The sequence below is a fragment of the Artemia franciscana genome, chromosome 2 (genome assembly GCF_032884065.1).
Source record: "Artemia franciscana chromosome 2, ASM3288406v1, whole genome shotgun sequence".
Classification (NCBI taxonomy): domain Eukaryota; kingdom Metazoa; phylum Arthropoda; class Branchiopoda; order Anostraca; family Artemiidae; genus Artemia; species Artemia franciscana.
Genome location: NC_088864.1, coordinates 56,346,588 through 56,368,942, shown reverse-complemented (window position 1 = coordinate 56,368,942; position 22,355 = coordinate 56,346,588). Strand labels below are relative to the sequence as shown.

Below are 22,355 nucleotides of genomic sequence, written 5' to 3'. Positions count from 1 at the left end.
TCACTTGTAAGATTGGATCAAAACACAACACAAACTCATGATGTGACAGATTTTATCCAACCCACCATACTGGAACTATATTTTACAATAGCATCTCATTAGGAGACTTATATATGAGACTTTAGATGTTATCTATCGCTGTACCATAATGCCAAATGAATGCTGTAGACGCAATACTGCATTCAAGCCATCTGACAACTTCCTCGTGGCCACCTGATACAGTTTCTTTGATACACCTGATACATATCTTATACAACCCACCATACTGGCATTACATTTTACAATAGCCTCTCATTGGGAGAAATTATATATGAGACTTTAGATGTTATCTATCGCTGTACCATAATGCCAAACGAATGCTGTAGACGCAATACTGCTGTCAAGCCATCTGACAACTTCCTCGTGGCCACCTGATACAGTTTCTTTGATACACCTGATACATATCTTATACAACCCACCATACTGGCATTACATTTTACAATAGCCTCTCATTGGGAGACTTATATATGAGACTTTAGATGTTATCTATCGCTGTACCATAATGCCAAACGAATGCTGTAGACGCAATACTGCTGTCAAGCCATCTGACAACTTCCTCGTGGCCACCTGATACAGTTTCTTTGATACACCTGATACATATCTTATACAACCCACCATACTGGCATTACATTTTACAATAGCCTCTCATTGGGAGACTTATATATGAGACTTTAGATGTTATCTATCGCTGTACCATAATGCCAAATGAATGCTGTAGACGCAATACTGCTGTCAAGCCATCTGACAACTTCCTCGTGGCCACCTGATACAGTTTCTTTGATACACCTGATACATATTTTATACAACCCACCATACTGGCATTACATTTTACAATAGCCTCTCATTGGGAGACTTATATATGAGACTTTTGATGTTATCTATGGCTGTACTGTTCCACAATACCAAATGAGTACTGTAGATGCAATAATGCCGTCAGGCCATCTGACTACAGCCTGCTCGTGGCCACCTGATAGTTTCTTTGATACTCCTGATATAGATTTTTCTTTATCCAATCCACCATGCTGGCATTATATTTTAAAATAGCCTCTCATTGGGAGACTTAAATACGAGACATTGATGTTATCTATCCCTGTCCTGTTACACAATACCAAGTGAGTGCTGTAGATGCAATACTGCTGTTAAGCCATCTAACTACAGCCTGCTCATGGCCACCTGATACAGTTTATTTCATGGATCCTTAGTCTTCTTTGTTGATTTCCTTTTCTGGTTTGACAGGACATCGGTCCATGTGGTTGCTCCGAATAGCACTTGCTCCTTACCACCTTTTCTGTTTCAGAGCTCAAAGTAGAAAAACTGAAGTGATTAATGATCGACGCAGAGCTTTGTCACCTTAGAGACATTTCTTCCTGCCCCAAGCTAAGCGACGATACCACCACCAAGTCCTAATATCCTAATACCACTATTTGCAAGTATGATTGTCTTCTTTACCCCAGCTAAAATTTCAGTACTAATCCATCAGTATTACTTAGTGTATACAGCTTGATACCCTAGTAGTACCGCTTCCCAGGATATATGTCAAATGTGTACAGAGTTAATTGCAACATTCAGGCTATAGCCTTAAATCAGGAGAATAGATTAGTTCAATAAGACTCACAGAATTTATCGTGGGTTAGCCGTGATTAAGTTTTTTTTGTCCAGTTTGTTTAGTCATAGTGACGGAAGGGCTTAATCCCACGCCTCACGACCTTTAGAATGATCTACAGCATTTTTGCTTGAATACTATCTGTAAATATGTGTGTTACAGAAAACAGCACATAAATTGTTTTCTAAAGTCGACCACAAATTCTCTTTTCGCAACCTTGGGAATTCATTTCCAAACCCAGGTTGAAAACCGTTTTAGATAGTCAACGTTGGACTTTATTTTGAATACAGCCGCTTCTCGATTGCTCAAAGTCCTTGATGTCTCAAATTATTTTCAATCCCCTTGGAAAAACCTGTCTAAGCCAAAGAAAAAACCATGCATAGCTCTAAATAATTTTGCGGTTATATTTTACCTCTGTAAGTCTTAGTGACCCGAAAATTACCTCTATAACTCAAGATTCAGCAGATAAGTCGTCATTTCATTTTCAGCCAAAGTTTACCTCTGTATCTCGAAGTTTTTTTTTTCAACGGACCTCTGCAAGTCGAAATACAAGTTGGTATGCAAGTTGCAACTTGTAAACTTTGATATGCATTAATTTTGTTTCAGATTCGGTTACTGCTCAGGTGTCTATTTTCCAGAAAACTAAATTTATTATTGACATTTAAAAGTCAAATCTATAATACACTAGTAAAGGTATTCTTAACTTTGTAGTGACTGTAGAAAAGTAAATTCAGCGATCTTGTACCTCTCTAACTAAAAATTTTCATTTGGCTTACCTCTATATTTCGTTACCTTTATAAGTAAAATTTATGCAGAATGACATCTATAACTCGAACTATGCATAAGTCAAACTATGCATAAGTCGAACTATACATAACTCGAAGAAAAGTCGTGATCCCGTGAATTTCAAGTTAGCCAGAGTCGGCTTTAACTACGTCTCAAATGCTTGGAGTAATAAATATACGACTATACATTTTATGTCAATGCCAAGAAAATGATTTGGTCTCATGTTTGCGACAAGCTTGAAAGCTTACCGTATTTGGTATTAATAAATAAATAAATAAATGAAGTCACCAAAGCCTGTAATTAGGGAACCGGCAGCAATAATTCAAAAGGGGGCAGGATTTACAACATAAATTTTAAATGGAAATAGAGGAACTGAATCATATACTTCAGTTATTTTTTTTTTACTGCTTTTAAGAAGCAGTCGACTGCAAAAAGAAGAGTTTTTAAGCACCCAAGATATTGTAAAAACAATTGTTATATCAAAAGCTCCAATTCTAAACTGCTTTTGTAAGTGAGAACTGCTTTTAAGAACTGCTTTTTTTACTTTTTTTTACTGCTTTTAAGAAGCAGTCGACTGCAAAGAGAAGATTTTTTAAGCATACAAGATATTGTAAAAACAATTGTTATATCAAAAGCTCCAATTCTAAACAATGTGAGGGAGTTTTATGTACAATTAAATTTCCCGAAATACTTCAAACAGCACCATTTAAAAAACCAAGACTTGCTCCCCTTTTTATCTTCCCAGATTTAAAACAAAACAAGAAAAACAAAGGATCGTAGATCATTTAGAAGGAAAAAAAGAAGTCAAAAGAAATCAAGCTGCATAGTTTTGAAACTATCAAAGAAAATGATTTGCAGATTCTGGGACTGATTAATGTGTAATAAATTCATTTGTCTAAAGCACTAATAAACTGATAAAGTTAAGAAATCAAAAAGACACACTAAACGGGAGTAATTTACAGCCAGTGAAGAAACAAAACCAAAGCAGACATTTTGGCAAAGCCCTCTGCTAAGACATCTTCAATGCTCAAGAAATCTGACATTAGTTTTGGATTTTTGTTGTCTTCGTTTTTCTATTATCCTCGTATACTTTTGACCTTCTTTTTCTTTGCAAAACAAAAAAAACTTACCAGAAGCCACAGGTAATTCAACTCCAAGCGATCTAAGAATGTCAACAGCTTCCTTAACCCTTGAAGGGTAGACACAAACAGCACCCGTTGTAATATGAGCGTCCTTCAAATCAAGCGCGGTGAGAATATCCTTGTGTAATGGTCTAGCTGCTTTGTGACAAAGCCTCTGAACGTTTGAAAAGGAGTCATCACCTAAAATACCAATTTTAAGAGAGGGATTTTCACCTAAAAATGGCCAACACAAAACCATCAAAATAGTGACAACTCACCTAAAGTACATGTGTAAAGCCTCGTTTCGATTGAGGTCATTCACCCTACCAGCAGCATTTTTTGTAGGCGGATCATAATTGGACAGCTGGCTATATAACATCCAACAAGATTGGACAGCCTCCGAGAAATTCAAAGCCTATGATTGGCACTTTTGTCGAAGCCGGTTCTGCTGCCGGCAAGGAGATGAGGCCTCTCTATCTCTCTGGAGACTTGAACTTCCTTTTATTCTTGCTATAGAAGGGAAAAATATTTCTGAAAAAGAATAAACATGTTTAGCACGGCAGTATAATTGCTTAACAAGATCTTCCCTAGTTGCATATTGTCTAACAATATTTTTCAATGAAACTGCATCATTAAGCTCAAGAACCAAAGTGCACGCTCTGTGAAATTTTCGCAAAATGAAAAATTTAATCTTGCAAGTACAATACTAAAATACCGCTTAAAAGTATTGGAATTTTCAGTGAAAACTACGAAGTTAACACAGTCTTAGTCGAGCCTTCGTAGAGTCTTAAAACACTTGAAATTAAGAGATCGGCAGAGGCTGGAGATTGAAAACATCCCTGGGCGTTATTTTGAACTCTAGATCCGTTCTTGAAAATTTAGTTCATGTAGCACATCGTTTTTCAGTCTTTTGGCAACGTTCACGATAATATTGGCAATCTTAAATGCATATATGGTCTTTTCGGGTTATAATATTAAAATAGAAAACACAATATATTCGTCGAGGCTAAGACCAGTGGGTTTACAAGTTAGAAGCTACTTCAGTATCTACTGCAAATTTTTTTCCTTCAAATTTTGATTAAAGAGAATGAACTAAGACATTGCGACTATAGAAACAGTGACAACGTCATAGTAGTTATTTCTTGAAGACATACTATTGAGATTTAAAGGATGACTTCTAAAATTAAGATCAAGGGTTCTTAAAAGACCAAAAGGGGCAATTGCTTATTCTAGGTGTATAAGATAACGTTTATATGCAAAAAGAAAATCCAATGGAGTCACACCCGACGAAACGTGAAGACCCTGGACAACTTCCTGTATTTATTACCCTTCGGTTAACATTTAGCTGGGGAAAATAAGACGCACCTCAATTAAGTAAACGGTGCCCAAAAGTCAATATGACCCTTGCTTCAACAGCAAATGCTTTATAACCATATGATTGGACTCTAGCCTCAAAGATACACAACTAAAATCAAAGCTGTCAGGCTCTCGACATACGACAACTCTATCTGTTGGATACAAAATGATAAAAATGTAGACATTCTCTCTAAGAGATTACATCAAGCATGGACACTCGAAGCCACACCTCAGGAAGGAGAGTTAACAAAAGGATTTTTCAGGGGAGGGGTACAAAAAAAAACTCTAAAAAAGCATCAACAAATTTTCTTATATTCATTTTTGAAAAACATTTCGGGGGCGGGGTTCAAACCCCCTACCCCTCCTCCCCCCGCCTTGTCGTCAGATCTATAGCTGTTGGCCAGGTTCGGCTAAACCCCACAAGTCCACCTAGTAATTAGGCTGATCATGCAAGATTTCAGAACCCTTATTCCCCCATAAAGGCCGGAGCAGGTGACAGATGTGCTGAAACCACGAATTTAGATTCCTTTCGTCCCCCTCTACATAAGTAGAATCAGTCCATGGCTTATTTCCCAAAAAGATTGATTGACGGCTGAGAACGTGTTCTAGTAGAGGCCGTGGTTTTAAAAATTTAGTTACGCACCCACCCCACAACCACAGGGATCAGATCTAGTCCAGATTCTCTAAAGGCAATTGGAACCCTTATTTCAATTCTAATATGCTGGGATGACATCTGACAACCCTTTTTGGCCGAGTTCCTGATGAAAGAATTTAGTGATTCCTCTCCCCCTCATCTCACTTTCTTCTCATTATTATACATTGATGCTTCGCTCTTCATTTTTTCTCATTTGAATGTATATTTGATTGAAATACAAACAAAAATTTCTTCGTACCTAAGCACTTGGTTTCTTCTGACCAACAGCAATTTTTTTAAATATTAATTAACAAAAAAGTTTTTTACAAAAAAACAAAGGCCATATTCAACTTGAGATCAGAAGAAATAGAAACCTACAATAACTCAAACACAAAACGACAAAAAATTAATATTAAAGAATAAATGAAACTCAAAACAAATAGAAATTAAAAAACAACCATAGCAAAAAACATACATTAGGTACTAACATAAATGAATAAATATCTCTTAAAACGAGTGAAACTTAAATTGAATGTGCAAAACAAGCTTGAAATGAAAAAAAAATAACCACAAAGAAGAGTTTGGGTATTGCCTCCTTCTCTCACTGTAAAAGTCTAAAACCTACTGCGTCATTGGCGCTTTACTGAAAACTTGAACAGTCTTGGAAAATACAAATAAAATCAAACAGAATATCTGATATATAACGATATTCACTCTTCAAAGATTATCGATTCAAGATTTTATTTCAGTGTAATTTTTGTTTTCGTTTTCAATGCCGCAATAACTGGAAAAAATATTTGTGATATTTTCACATTTTCAGTGAAGCTCCAATGACGGAGAAGGCTTTAGACTTTTCAGTTAGAGAAGGGGGTAATATTCAAACTCTTGTTTGTAATGAAACTATACTTGTCTTGAACTGTCTTGGAAAGAACTAATAAAATCAAATTGAATCTTTGATATTCTGTATAATGATATTAATTGGTGAAGGATCATCAGTTCAATTTTTAATTTTACTGTAATCTTTAGGTTTATTTTCAATGTTGTAATAAGTACAAAAGAAAATTATTTGTAATATAATTCGTTTTCAGTAAAGCGTCAATGATGCAGTAGGTTTTAAACTTTTACAGTGAATGAAGGAAGCGAAACCCAAACTCATGTTTGTAGCGATTTTTGTTCCTTCCACGCTTGATTTGCAAATTCAATTTATGTTTCACTCGTTTAAGATTTATTTATTCATTTATATTAGTACCTATTATATGTGTGTTTGCTATGATTGTTTATTTAATTTCTGTTCCTTTTGGGTTTCATTTTTACTTCAATAGCAAGATGTTTTTGTTCGTTTTAAGCTTGATTTGCATACTTCAATTTAAGCTTTACTCGTTTTAAAATTTATTTGTTCATTTATATAAGTACCTATTGTATGTTTTTTTTGTTATGACTGTTTATTTAATTTCTGTTTGTTTTGAGTTTAAGTTGTTCTAGGTTTCTACTTCTTCTGATCTTAAGTTAGCAAGACCTTTACTTTTCTTTAAAGAGCTTCTTTATCGGAAAGTTTTCGTAATTAATTTCTGTTCGTTTTTGATTGCCAAAGTTTCAAGTTTTTCAAAATACCCTATTTAAAAAAAAAAAAAATTCAAAATAAATCAAGTCTTGGGAAAAACTAATAAAATTAAACTGGATATTTGATATATATATATATATATATATATATATATATATATATATAGCTTTGATAATTTTGATAATTTGATATAGCTTTCCTGGATATCTTAGAAAAACCATTTAACTACTTCCGTTTCGTGCTGGAGATATCGATAGCCAGATTTAATGAAACTTACATCATTAGAAAGCACTTTTTTTTTGAATGGAGTGGAATTTTGTTTTTAAATATCAGGAAAGGGCAGTCGCTGAAACTATTATAGCATAGCTGCTTGAAAAAAAATTACAAAGCAGCTCAAAAGAAGAATCACTGAATAATTTGATAGCTTTGAAAGTTCTCTGTTGTGCTAAATGCCTTGATTGGAACCTTAGCAGAGAACAGAATGCACATTATCGATGCTAGATGCACATTGAATAGAAAGACCGAAATTGCATCGGAAGATCCCTGTGGTGCTGGGAAAATTTGCTAATGGGCCCTTTGTCTTTGAAACTGTCAGTCGATGCTTAGACTCGCTAAATATTCTTTTTATCGAATCCCCTTAAATAGTCAGGGAGCCACTCAACGGAAATGTGTCGGGTAGGTGATCAGTGAGCAGCAGAAGGTTTGACAACGGAATATGGGGTAATCGATAGCGCTGATCACGAAAATGGGCGTTATATACTCGGCCGAGGGTGCTTGACCCCGAAAATTGAAAATTTCGCGTTTTTTTTTAACTATTAAATCACGTTTCGGAAAAATTTCCACAATGATCGCCAAATCTTTCGTAACTGATGCCAGAAGTGACGAGTACAGTAGGGACCATCGCGAATGACCTTGAAACTTGCAATTTTAATTTTTTTTATTCGCGCTGGAAAAGATTTCACGCCTAGATTCAGCTGGTAGCGGATAGTTTTATTATCTCAGACAGGAAGATTGCCACTATACTCAACAATGACCTTGATTGCAACTCTCTTTCGTTCCTAATCAGAATTATTAGTAAACTTGACAAGATTATTATTCAATAAGCTTGAATAAACAAAAAAAAGATTACTATACTAACACCTGCTATGGATTTCGTGAACGGCACTTGTTACTACAAAAGTTAAAAAGTAGCTCAACATATCAAATTATCCATCAAGCATATCAAACTCGTCCATAAAACACTTCCCACCACAGCCACAAAGTAAATCGCAAGGTCTATTTCCAGCACACGAACATTTTTTTGTACAGCGCTTGCACGAGCAGTACTGGGGAACCACACCTTCTGGAAATGCCTGAAGGGTAGACACAACTGGCCTAACCCCACCGTCTTGAAACATCCAGCCAAATTGCAGGGGATCCAGAAACTGTGGCTTTGCTCGATTTGCTTGCAAAAAAATGTCCAACTGCAGGTACACGCGCTTAGCATGACACTCAAAGGCAGCGTCAGATGGTGGCAAATACTTAAGCTCCCGCTTTCGAGGGTACAAATGCACTCTTAATTCATTAAGAGAGGTATTGTGGTCTGGGTATTTTCCGTATGAGGCAACAACGACCTTATTGCAAATCACACTGAATTTTTCTAGAACCGCAGGGTCGAGCTTTGACTTCTGTATCTCTTGGACAAGCAAAGCAATCGGTTTCTCCAATCCCCATTTCTCGACAGCCTTGGCCACCACTCGTTTTCCTTTAGAAAACATGAAACCCACGGTATCACACCCTGAAAACGTATGAAGAAGGCAGATGGAGTGAACAAAATCGTTCGGTAAATTGCTGCAAAGCCGATATATAGGCACTAAATAGCTGTGGAACCTGACATAAACTTTCCACTTTTCACAATTTGGGTGGTTCCCAAGGAATAACTTGTAGTGATATAGCAAGACGACAACTATATCTGTGTCATTCGCATCGACCAAAACGACATCGAAACCCTTCTCCAAACAGTCCAACATGTGTAACACAACTCTTGTATCGGCCTCTTCATGGGTACAGCTCATCTTCAAAGTTTGTATCAGCATTTCCACTTCTGTTGAGCATCACCACTCTCATCTGGTCTCGAAAGCCTCCTGAGAGGTACACAGTGAACCCTGATTGCAGCAGGTGAACTGAGTTTTCAAACTCACCAAATAGAAGCTCAATCAGTCTTGCCTTTGTCTTGGAATTTGAGAGCAACGAGTTCCAGTCATCTAGGTTTGAGTGGCTACCTAGAGCTACCGGAGACCTGTTTGAACATCCTCGCTGCTCATGGCAACCACCGCAGTCCTTTAGGCAGATCACCTTGCCTTCTTCGTCGGAATATCCAAAAATCCCATCATATCTATCTGCAAGGACGTACAACTCCTTAACATTGCTGTTGAACGACACAAGTGTAGAAAATGTCCGTTTTCCATAGCTCTCAATGGTTTCCGATGGATTTGGTGGATGGCTTCTGAGGTAGGGCATCAAGTCTACCACTCTTGAGTGAGTCGACTCACTGCTAATCTCGAGATTAACGGGCCACTCGCTCAAGCTGATTTTTGTTTTCAAATACTCCAGAAGAGCTGACTTTGTTCCTGTCCGAAGCACAACCATTCCAGATATGGCACTTCTCTGGAATATAGAAGGTGCATATGGAAGAAGCTCATGGGAAAGCAAATTCTTTAGATGGTGAAGTCCTCTTTCACCTGTAAAGTCAACACTCACCAATACCCTTTTGACAGTTTGAAGTTCAACATTGGTAAGGCTATTTCCAGCACTAGAAGTATTGGTTGCTTTTTTCTGTTTCGCCTTCTCATTATTAGCTGCTGACAGATTGCCTCTTGTCATTTTCTCACACCTATTCCCTTGATATTTGAATTGAAAAGGGGATAGTGAGGTCGAAGCCAAAGGTTAGGTTAGGTTTAGTTTTGTATAAGTCAGGTTAGGTTTTGTATGTGTGCGCTTCGCGCACACAGGGCCGAATCGAGGTCGAGGCCGAAGGCCTCGACCGAGATCCTTTGACATTTGAATTGAAAAGGGGATAGTGAGGTCGAGGCCAAAGGCCTTGACCAAGTCTGTTGATTTTTGAACTGAAAAGGGAATAGTTGTGGGAAAAGTCAAGTTACAGTAAATTGTAGAAAAAGCCAAGACAGTTTGTCCAGTTAAATGGGCATCAAGTCAAGGCTAATTTTGCCCCAGAGCTGAACCAGAGGCAATCTGTTGGAGGTTCTATACGATCCTATACCTATTATAATTGATAAAAGAGCGAGGTCACACGATGTGAAAATTCAAAATAAGACAAAATTTTTAGATCGGGAGAAATTGTTCAGATTTTTAGTCAGACTGTCAGCAGCTATTCCTATCCGTTGATATTTGAATTGAAAAGGGGATAGTGAGATCGAGGCCAAAGGCCTCGACCAAGTCTGTTGATTTTTGAATTGAAAAGGGAATAGTTGTGGGAAAAGTCAAGTTACGGTCAATTGTAGAAGAAGCCAAGACAGTTTGTCCAGTTAAATGGGCATAAAGTCAAGGTTAATTTTACCCCAAAGCTGAACTAGAGGCAATCTGTTGGAGGTTCTATACGATCCTATACCTATTATAATTGATAAAAGAGCGAGGTCACACGATTTAAAAATTCAAAATAAGAAAAAATTTTTAGATCAGGAGAAATTGTTCAGATTTTTAGTCAGACTGTCAGCAGCTATAATAGCAGGTCCTCCATAATTTTGTGTTTAGACTCCTTTACTTGACTTTTTCTATTCAGCTTATCTTGGAAAATCTATCTGGCCGGGTGAACCCTGACGCATTCACACTGGATAGATGCCGCTGCTAATCCGAGCTAAAAATTGGGTCAATCCGCTTTTCTGTCAATAGTTCAAAAACGAGAAGAGTTAGAGAATTTCTGGATCAGTCATTTTGCAGGACAATAAATTTCCTACAGAAGCCATTAAAAAAAAATACACCTCAGTCAGGCAAATTTTCAAGATGGATTAAGATTAATCCAAAAGAGAGATAAATTGTGTTAACTTTTTCGTCGAAATTTTGTGATTATAACTGAACGGCAAAAGATAAAAATGTTTTGAAAAGAGAATATGATTCTTTATTTAATTACCTTCGATCTGAGGTAAAGCTGAACAATTTTGGAGTAACCTGTAATTTTTTATTGATTTTAATATAATTTTTGCCAGTTAAGATGGATTTTTAGGGAATTTGAAGAAATGTGGATGTCGCACCCATTTGTCGACTATATAACGCCGATTTTCGTTTTCAGCAAGGTCGATTGCATTAGATTGCACACTCAAACCTTCTGCTGCTTGCTTATCACCTCAATCCTTAAATATCAACATTTCTCTCGTGTGGCTCCCTGACTAAAAAGCTTTTGGCCAAGATCTGATTCTTGTTTCCAGACAACCAAAGGACACAGTGAGGACACAAGCTTTCACTTTCCACCAAGTTTGGCCGAGATCCAACTTACCCTTTCCGGCAGTTGATGATAACAACTTTCCACTCAGATCCAAGCCAGACATATTTCTGTGTAGTTCTGGACCCAACTTTTCCTCTTGAATTTTTTTATTCATTTTTCCGAGCCCATTGTACTATCTTTACCCCACCTCCAAAACCCCATTTGACATTCACAAAAATGTAAAAAAAAACTTAGGAAACTAGTTCAAGCAAATGATCAAAAATGACACAAATAAGCAATTACTAACCTGAGAGAGTTGTTAAGTCAATACAAGTTAAAGCTCTCAAGTGCCATGCTGCAAGTGCATTTTTAGTCACCACTCTTGACCGAGGTATTTCTTGGGCTCTTCGTAAAACTGCTGGTGTATTTATGCGACTCCTTTGAACCCAATCACCATCTTGACATGAAAATTAAACTATTTAAACAATATAATCTCAAGCGTATGCAGAGTTACCACAATATTTATTATAGGGGGCGGAATTTTTAAAGTAGATTTTAGGCCCAAGCTTTTTAGATTTCCCAAGAGGAATGGGTCAAAAACTCTAGCCTGAAAAACCCTTGTGGCCAATGTCACTCCTTGCAGTTGGTTGGTAGGCCTACATATATAAATATTATATGATAGCCTATCTATTAGAAAGTCTGACTATTCTGTGCATATGCTGACCAAGACGCCAAGTTCAGTCAAATATAGCTTATGGTAAAAATGAGGAGCCATAAGCAATTGGGGTTCAGTCAAAACTCAACCCACATAGATCCCAACCCAATAAAGGTCCAGTCTAGCAAAACTCAACCTTTCAAAAACTTAAACAAGGTAAACAAGCAACAAAAATACAACTTAAAGCAAAAATCAACAAGAATAACAAAACAGCTACATCATAGACAGCACAATAGCACTGCCTAAGTATAGAGCGAAGTGGGCTGTATGTTTTTATTTGTTCTCTTTACTAAGGTACTTCGTATCGAAAGAGTCGCAGAAACTTCGGAGGGAGACCCTTGGATAAGAATTTAAAAATTATAGTGCCCTTTCTGAAAGTCAAAGTAATTAGACGGCATGCAGCCCCCCCCCTTTATTCCCCCGAGCACATTCGATTTTTTTCAGACACCCATTTTGTTTTGCATAGTTGAAAGGTCCAATAACAGTATCTCTGTGGATGACAGCCTTTGGGGCAAGAGCTGTAAGTTATGCAATTTAGCCATGGTTTCCATATAGTATTTATAATTGGGAAAGGGTGAATATTTGACCTTTGGAGTCGAAAAAGTTTAAGGGTATCAAGGTGAAACTTTCAGGGGATGTTGAGGGGATACTAAACTAAATCAAAATACAGTTATATTGTTATTATTATTTATTGAAAACCTGTCTTCATACAAAAAGAGAATGACAGAGCACTACAAAGAGAAAAAATCTACGCAAGACATCTCACACTGGTCCTCATCTTCAAGGACATAGTTATTGAAATAACATGGTGAGGCAATTGCACCTTGCCTGGCTCCTTTCTTAACTGGTACAGTTCTATCCAATGGCCTTGCCATTTCGTCTTGTTTGGGAGGGATTTTAAGACAGACTTGTAGCTTGGCATGCATATCTCTTTGAGATCTGATCATAGCTGGATACATGCAGGTTGTCAAAAGGCCATATCTTAGGATCAGCTTAGCCAGTTAAGTTGGAACTTGCAGGGAATGATGTGGTGGATAGTCAAATGACCAAAAGGTAATATTTGCACATTGATGCTGTTATTGCTACTACTACTGATTCAACTATTACTTCTACTGCGACTACTGCTAAGGTTGCATGCATGCACACACACTGTGTGCATGTATGTTGTCATAAGGGGTGTATCAGCAATACCTTAGGTACAGCTTAGAGTATTAAGTTGAAACAGGGCATGTTGTGGGGGATGATAAACTAACCAAAAGGCACCCTGTGCATCCTGTTGCCACTACCACTACTTCCAATACTACTGCTACTATTACTTCTGTTACTACTACTACTATCAAAACCTGAGGGTATTAAGGTAAAATTTTAGTTAATTTTCAGATAATGTTGAACAAAGTTAAAACACACTTTGAGGATGCAGGTTCCTAGAAAGATGAAAAACCAATATTCCAAGAACACCTTAGGGTATTAAGTTGAAACTTTCAGGTTATGTTGAGGGAGGTTTTGAAATGAAAAAAACGCCTAGGCTACATGCAGAATACTACTACTACTTCTATTAGTAGTACTACTACGACTGCTAGTACTACTAGGGGAGAACTGGGTACCCTGGGACATGTTCAGCTTCAAGATGTATATCTCAGACATTTGTGACTCTATTTTACTGAATCAACCGGCTCTAAGTAGCCTAATCATTCGCCATTTTCATGTCATTTTTTCATTTTTTCAAGTTTATAACAGAGCTTGAGCCCATTTGTTTTCTGAATGCACTGATTTTGTCCCATAGTACCTATGAGCTGGGAACTATGGGATAGTTACATGGTACTCTGGGACATCTGTACAAATTTTTCAGTTTCAAGTCACAAAGGTAGGCACTACAGCAACATAATTTTGCCAGTTTCTCTCATTCAACCGCATATAGATCAATCTAAAAAATAACCATCTTTGAAACGCATTCAGTTCCACAACAGAGCATAGGAACTAGAAGACGCAATTTGACCTCTCCAGCATCCCCAAAGGCCTCATCTCTTTGGGGAACACAAAATTCCAAGATGGGAGTTGCCTTTTCAGGAAATTGATAAAGTAACCATGATCAAATTCCTCTAGGACCTCAACACTATAAAATTTTGAACCCTTCTTGCCTTTGTACTCTACCAAAACGAAATCACCAGGTTTTATCGCATCTGTTCCGTTGTGCTCCATAGCAACCCTTAGGTCTTCAGATCCGAAAAAGAGTCTTCGGAGTTATCATCACAAACAACATCCTGCCCCTTTTCATTTTTGTCACTGAGGTTACGTATTTTATTGGTCATGCCTTTATTTTGATTTGTGTTTCAGTTTCTTGCACACGCTTTTTCTCTTTCAATTTTGACTCCTTCCTTTCTTTTTTCTGCTCTCTTTGGTAGTGGACCTATATATTCTGGTTGAACAAGCAAGGACCTGAATAAATCTTAAAACTGGCGAGGCAAGTCACCCTCAACTCAGTCTCTGGCAGATCATTCTCACATGCAATCGACTGTTCTTCTTGTGTAGGAGGATGTGCTCTACTTGTAGTCTGCAGAGCTGGGAAAAAATCTCTCTCTTGTGAGACATCAGTGTCAAAAGGGAAGATACGAGGCTTTGAAAACCCACTGACAATGTTTGCAGGAGTGAATGCTTTAGGGAAGGTTTCTTCAAGCAATTGACTTATTTCGTACTCAGTTACTGCTCAGTTAATGAGAAGTGAAATGCTCTAAGTACTGCATGAACAAGTCAGTTTTCATCCAGGCATTACCAGGCTTACCACTTGCAGCAGCAGCAGTTCCAGGAGGAGCTTCATCAAGAAGCCTGAGAGAAAAACGAGGCCGCAGGAAGATCAAGAAAGCTGAAACCAATATATATATATATATATATATATATATATATATATATATATATATATATATATATATATATATATATATATATATATATATATATATATATATATGTATATATATATATATATATATATATATATATATATATATATATATATATATATATATATATATATATAATATTTGGCTTAATTATGTTGTTGCATAATTTAATCAAGGAGGCACACTCGTGCCTCTTTAAAGAGGCGAACCACGACAATGTTAGGCGATCTTCGGTTTTAGTGGTCGCAGAGGGATGGGGATGGATGCATTTCGTAGCCCGAGCTTCAACTAAGAAACCTGCCAAATTTCATCCCCCTCCGACTTTTCCTTCATGGGGAAAATCTGGCCGAAAGTTTCGACCCATCAACCCCAGCCCCCCTTTAACGTTGTACGATCGGGCTGAAATTCACAAGTTAAGGTCCCCTAAGGCCCAGGAGCTTATCCGCGAAATTTCAGCTCGATCCGATAACTCCTTCCCTGTTTTCCAGAAACCACGCATAGCCACTTAATGTTCATTTTCTTTTTTTCCTCGACGCCTACAGGTCACAGCCGACATCGGATCTGGGTGTACGAAGACTCATTCGACGCGGAATTCTCCGAGTAAGTGCCCATGAAAGTTTCGTCGGAAAATCTTAACCCCCCGATTTTCTAGCTTAGAAAAACCCATTTTCCCATAAGAGCCCATGTTAATTTTTGAAATTCTTAAAAATTATTTAAAAGTTATATTTATACACAAGTAGGTATTTAGCTCAGTCGGTAGAGCGTGGGACTTTAAATCCTAAAGACCAAAATAAAAGAGTATAATTTTGATAACACCTGGACTGCTTATCATTTGAGAGATAACAGAACATTAGCTTCTTATGAGCAACAGAAACATTTTGGTCATTCTATCTAATTTTTTTTCTATTTTATACAATGATTTAAAAGCGGGGGGGGCGGCAGCCACTCAACTTCCTCTCCTTATTCCTGTACGAGGAGTACAGGAATTATTAAATTACCATGGATTGTAGAAAAACGTACAGAAATAATATGAAAAAAACTTCGTTTTCTTAAAGAGTTAAAGAGGCTGCGTCCCAAAGTCGAACCTTAAAACGTACAGGAATTAGGAGAGGCAGTTGGGGGGTTGCCACCCACCAAACCCCCCACTTGTAAAGACTCTTTTGTACAGGTTTTTTGTTGTGGGGGGCTGCCGCCACCCTAACCCCCCGCTCTTGGCTTTGGAAAGGCCCTCTTTTAATTACGAAAAATTGAAACGAATAAATAATGGAATAACTTCGAAAATGTTAAGCACAAGAGGACAGGAGAACCATTGCGCCAAAACTAGTAATTAGTAACAATGAAGTCCCCCCACAACAAAAACCTGTACAAAAGAGTCTTTAAAAGCGGGGGGTTTGGGGGGCGGCAGCCCCCCCAACTGCCTCTCCTAATTCCTGTACGTTTTAAGGTTCGACTTTGGGACGCAGCCTCTTTAACTCTAAGAAAACGAAGTTTTTTTCATATTATAACAATAAGGTAAGTCCTATTAAACATCCCATCTGAAATTCCAAGTTATGCAAAACCATAATTATTGTGTTTTTTATTTTTTAAATAATGTGGTGGTAATTCTGCAGTTTCAACTGAATTGAGGAATTCTGGGGTAAATTCAATTCCTCCTTTTTTTATCTTTTACAGAATCATATCATATATATATATATATATATATATATATATATATATATATATATATATATATATATATATATATATATATATATATATATATATATATATATATTACATATATATATATATATACATATATATATATATATATATATATATATATATATATATATATATATATATATAATATGAAAAAAACTTCGTTTTCTTAAAGAGTTAAAGAGGCTGCGTCCCAAAGTCGAACCTTAAAACGTACAGGAATTAGAAAAGGCAATAATTCCTAATAATAATTCCTGTACTCCTCGTACAGGAATTAGGAGAGGAACCCCCCCCCCCCCCCCCGCTTTTAAATCATTGTATAAAATAGAAAAAAAAATAGATAGAATGACCGAAATGTTTCTTTTGCTCATAAGAACCTAATATTCTGTTATCTCTCAAATGATAAGCTGTCCAGGTGTTATCAAAATTTTTTTTATGTTGTGAAAAAAAACCTCCCGTAAGGGACTTGAACCCTTGACCCGAGGATTATAAGTCTCACGCTCTACCAACTGAGCTAATAACTTGCATGTGTGTAAATATAAGTTCTCAATAGCTTTTAAAAATTTCAAATTAACATGGGCTCTTATGGAGAGAAATCCGTTAATTAAATAGCTAATGGGTGGTTTCTGGAAAACAGGGAAGGAGTTATCGGATCGAGCTGAAATTTCGCGGATAAGCTCCTGGGCCGTAGGGGACCTTAACTTGTGAATTTCAGCCCGATCGGACAACGTTAAAAGGGGGGGGGGGGGTGGAGGGTCGAAACTTTCGGGGGGTTAAGATTTTCCTACGAAACTTTCATGGGCACTTACTCGGAGAATTCCGCATCGAATGAGTCTTCGTACACCCAGATCCGATGTCGGATGTGACCTGTAGGCGTCTAGGAAAAAAAAGTAAATGAATTTTAAGTGGCTATGCGTGGTTTCTGGAAAACAGGGAAGGAGTTATCTGATCAAGCTGAAATTTCGCGGATAAGCTCCTGGGCCCTAGGGGACCTTAACTTGTGAATTTCAGCCCGATCGGACAACGTTAAAGGGGGGCTTGGGTTGACAGGTCGAAACTTTCGGCCAGATTTTCCCCATGAAGAAAAAGTTGGAGGGGGATGAAATTTTGCAGGTTTCTTAGTTGGAGCTCGGGCTACGAAATGCATCCATCCCCATCCGTCTGCGACCACTGGAACCGAAGATCGCTTAACATTGTTGTGTGTCACCTCTTTATAGAGGCACGAGTGTGCCTCCTTGATTTATCTGGAGCCCATATATTTATAGTATCTGGAGCACAGCACCTTCACCACTAGACCCCAGCAGTATGGATGAGGGAGGCTTCTATATATGGGTTCGCATTGTCAATTATCTTCTAACAGCAGACATGAACCTCTACTTTATGTCATGATGGCACCATAGGTTTGTTACAACCACCCTGGGAAAAATATGAATTCTTCCTTAAATTCTTGACCTGTTTAGATTGTTCTAGTGACCCAAAGTTTCAATGATGTAATATATATTGTAATTATTAATCATTTAATTAATTTAAGACAAGAAATACATAGTCTTTTCACACAAGAAAATGCCATGTATAACATTCCATGATTAAAAACTAGGGAACTAAGGTCAATGCCAACAAATTCAAAAGTTTGCCCATGCAATTTATATATTGTCATAGCAATTGCAAATTGAAGTGGAAATTGATGTTGTTGAACAGTAAATCCAAGTTGACCTTTACTAGAGTTCACTGTAACTCAATATATGTGAACTTCTTTTCCTGTTTTTCCCCAGTAATGATATTTGCTTTAATTATGTTGTTCCATAATTTGGTAACAATAAGGTAAGTCATATTACCACATCCCATCTGAAATTCCAAATTATGCAAAACCATAATTATTGTGTTTTTTAATTTTTAAATAATGTGGTGGTAATTCTGCAGTTTCAACTGAATTGAGAATTCTGGGGTAAATTCAATTCCTCCTTTTGTTATCTTTTATAAAATCATAACTTTTATATAATTTGTATTCTCTAAGGAGGTGATGATCAACAATTTTTGTATTTATTTTACTAACTTCTTTGTTGATTGAAGCTAAAATAACTTGATCCTTCATTAAAATGAAACTTTATTTAGACAAACATTCTCCAAAAACTTCCTCAATTAAATTGCCAATGGAAACTTGTCTTCAGGTAATTCAGTTTCATTATGAAGATTTTTAGGAATATTTCCATTTCCCGATTCAAGGATCACATGCTTGGTGTCACATGTCTTCTAACCACATGTGTCTTTGCTCTTATTTTTCATTTTTGACATGCTCTAATTCTTGTTTTTGTTTATCTCATAACCACTGCTGTCTTTGCTCTTCATTTTCATTCATGACACATTTTGATGCATGCTGTTGCATATCTTCTAACTGTACCTTAAACAATTTACCAATGTCCTTTGCTTTAGCTGCCCATATTGGTATTGTAACAGCTGATGGTCCAGGTTGTTGATTTTCACATCTTATCATGTTAAAAAATTCAAGTGTCAGTTCCAAAGAATCGTCATTTATGGTAATTGCAACAGCAAATTTTGTTTTTTTTGGGCCTTCCTACAGACAATGCATTGGATAAATAACTAATTATGATGGAAACTCAATTATCTTATTTATAATATGAATAACATCACATAACATTATATAAGGAAACTTTCATTTTAGTACATGACATTGTTTGCAAAAAACAAAATTGAGCCTCTTAATGGATTTCTCAGAATTCTGAACTATATGGATTTTTTTTAATGCAGGAATATCCAAAGATACCAATTTTCCCAAAAATAATTTCAAGAAAAAATAAAAAACATGAATAAACATATGATAGGATATATATATATATATATATATATATATATATATATATATATATATATATATATATACATATATATATATGTACACATATAATGTTTTGCTCTGTGTATGCTTCTAAAATGGTTTTAAAATTTATTTCCCTTGGGTCCTCACTTTTAACCAACATAATTACCTAACTATTTAATGTATCATAACTATTGTTGATATCAGGTAGTTTTTTTATTGCTTCTAGCCAGGAAAATTATCTCTCTCCAGAAGCAATGCTTACTGGAATTGGTAAGAACATTTCAAAATTTAAGAACTAATCGTTCATTTTGATGGCAGTATAGGGCCTCTTCAAACTTAAACTCCAATTGCCTTTTATATGGCCCTGTAATAGTCCCAATTGGATTAGTTTTAAAATTAAGTCAAAAGTGAGATACCTTAGAAATACACCTGTATTTAGAACCAAAATTGTGCCCTGAATCTAAACATAATATTCATTTTTAATGGAAATGAATGTACTTACATGTTATCCTGAACAGACTCAAGAAATGAAGTTAGGTAAATCATTATTGAATATACAAAAATCTGATGAAAAATATAATTGGCCTACCTTAGTAACAAAGTTATGGAAGCTAAAACAGAGAATTATGGAAAGTGGGCAATCCAGAATGCATTAGGGTCTATACTAAATACTTAACCTAACCAACTCTACATATATGAAATATTTAATTATAGTATACCTGCATAATAGTTTATTTCACTTAGGCTAAGGAAATTATCTTTGAATAGCCTATAGAAAGAGAAACCACTTTTAAACAGATCAAAATTCCTGATTGTGGTCAGGACAACACTTAAGTACTGAAATGAACTTTAACCTTCCCCTCTTTCTTTGCAAATTTCAAGGTTTCTATATACCTTGACTTTTATATAGCCTAAGCAATAAATAGTTTGAAGAAAATAGTGACACAGGCCTATGGAGACTTCATAAGACTCACATACAACTCAGGGTACAAATTTGCATATTTAGGGGTAGAGGTAATTTTATTTCTGACAGAAATGAATCTTATACCTGGAATCAGGATTTAATTCTGATTTTGAAGGTTGGTTATGCATTTTCTTAGCTATTTAATTAGAGAGTTAATCAGAATATTTAACCCAATTACTACCCATGTTTCCCTTATAAATGACCATGCACTACAACTTTACCAGTTTTCTTAAGCCTAAACCTAGTCTGGCCAACTTGGTTCTGTTTGGTGCTGAGTGTATTTTCTGTAATCAATAGGCTAGTTATTAATTTTGCCAAAATAATAATAGAATTCTTATCTTTTCCAAGCTCCAATTATAGATCCACATAAAATAATAATGCCTAAACATCCTTTCTATATTTAATCCAACATTTACCGTAACGGATTCCTGGATTTCTTTCAAGCATTTTTGACATTTTGAATTTCAAGCAGGGCTTCCATTCTCGAACCTCAAAATTCGGGGACAAGTTTATAAAATTCGGGGAGTTTTCGGGGACAAGTCTTCAACATTCGGGGAATTTTCGGGGGCAAGTTCAAAATGGAATTTTTTTACAAAATTTGGGAGCCAAATTGGTTATAGCTTCGTTTTCAGGCTCAAGTAGGGCTTGGATCCGCGTACTAAATCAAGTTTTTAACAGAATAGGTTCTAGAGCTAAGGTACAGGATTGGAACCCATAGCCAAAAATGATTTTTGCTGGTATTGCAGACAAAACCTAAGAACTATTTTTAAATAAATTACAAAATAGGCTGAATGACACTCTGCAACTTTTCTGATTTAGGTTCTATATTATCTTTGCTGCTTTATTCCCATAGCCCGAAAACGAGATTTTTATGTCATTTATTTTCAGAAAGACGACGAAAATAAAGTAGCCTATAAAAAGGCAATAATCTCGTACAAAGCAATAACATGTGCAATGATTTCTCGAAATTAATGAATATTCTTCGGCAAGCAAACATGAACTTACACCAGAAATTTAATTTTAAAAAATCACCTGAAAGCAAGGAACAGAATTAAAAATTAAAACAAATAGAAACGATAACATAGTGAGAGGACTGTCCCCTTCTAAACGCCCAACTATTCATGCTGAAGTTTTTTAGTACTTAAGCTTCATTTTTTTGTTCATTTTAATGTTGCTCCTTGGGCGTACTTGGGCGTTTTTTAAAAATGCCAGGAAATCCATCTCCATCTCCACAGAAAAATTATTTCTCTCCCAGGAAAAATCGTCTAGATAATTCAATACCGTTAAAAATTTATCCCGGACAAATACCATAAAGGTCCCCACGCGTAAGATTCGGTTTAAAAAGATAAACTTAAAATAAATAAAAAGAATTTTGTTTAGGATACCTGGCCAATCCGTTTTTTCTCTGATTGGTTGAAAATATATACCGGTTTTATTTTCTTGACTGGTGTTTCAAAAGCCTTTTCGGTCCGGCGGTTCTACCTAGCTTCAAACACTTAGGCCTGCTTAAATCCTAGAGTGGAAATCAGCTTGTTCAATTTATTCTGCACCAAAAAGGGAGTATTTTGGGATGGGAAAGCCAAAAGAATTTTTCGAATGATCAAACATGTATTTGCAACAAACCTTGTTCGTACTATAATGTGCAGGAAAAAAATAAAGCCTTCAAGTTTCAATTATATTCAATTATACAAAAAAAAATATTGAAAATTGCCACGAAGAGGCTCA

At 36.3% G+C, this 22,355-nt stretch overlaps 1 protein-coding gene across 1 annotated transcript in view; it reads right to left on the bottom strand.

Annotated features, from left to right (window-relative positions):
- Window positions 1-21,124, bottom strand: part of LOC136043805 (deoxyribose-phosphate aldolase-like) — a 35,365-nt gene extending 14,241 nt beyond the window's left edge. Inside the window, exons 1-3 of the mRNA XM_065728724.1 lie at window positions 21,047-21,124; window positions 11,825-11,974; window positions 3,559-3,750 (exon numbers count right to left, since the gene is read on the bottom strand). Of these exons, the coding sequence (XP_065584796.1) occupies window positions 3,559-3,750; window positions 11,825-11,974; window positions 21,047-21,086 (382 nt within the window). The 5' untranslated portion in view covers window positions 21,087-21,124. The remainder of the gene's footprint in view (window positions 1-3,558; window positions 3,751-11,824; window positions 11,975-21,046) is intronic.
- Window positions 21,125-22,355: the final 1,231 nt, after the last annotated feature.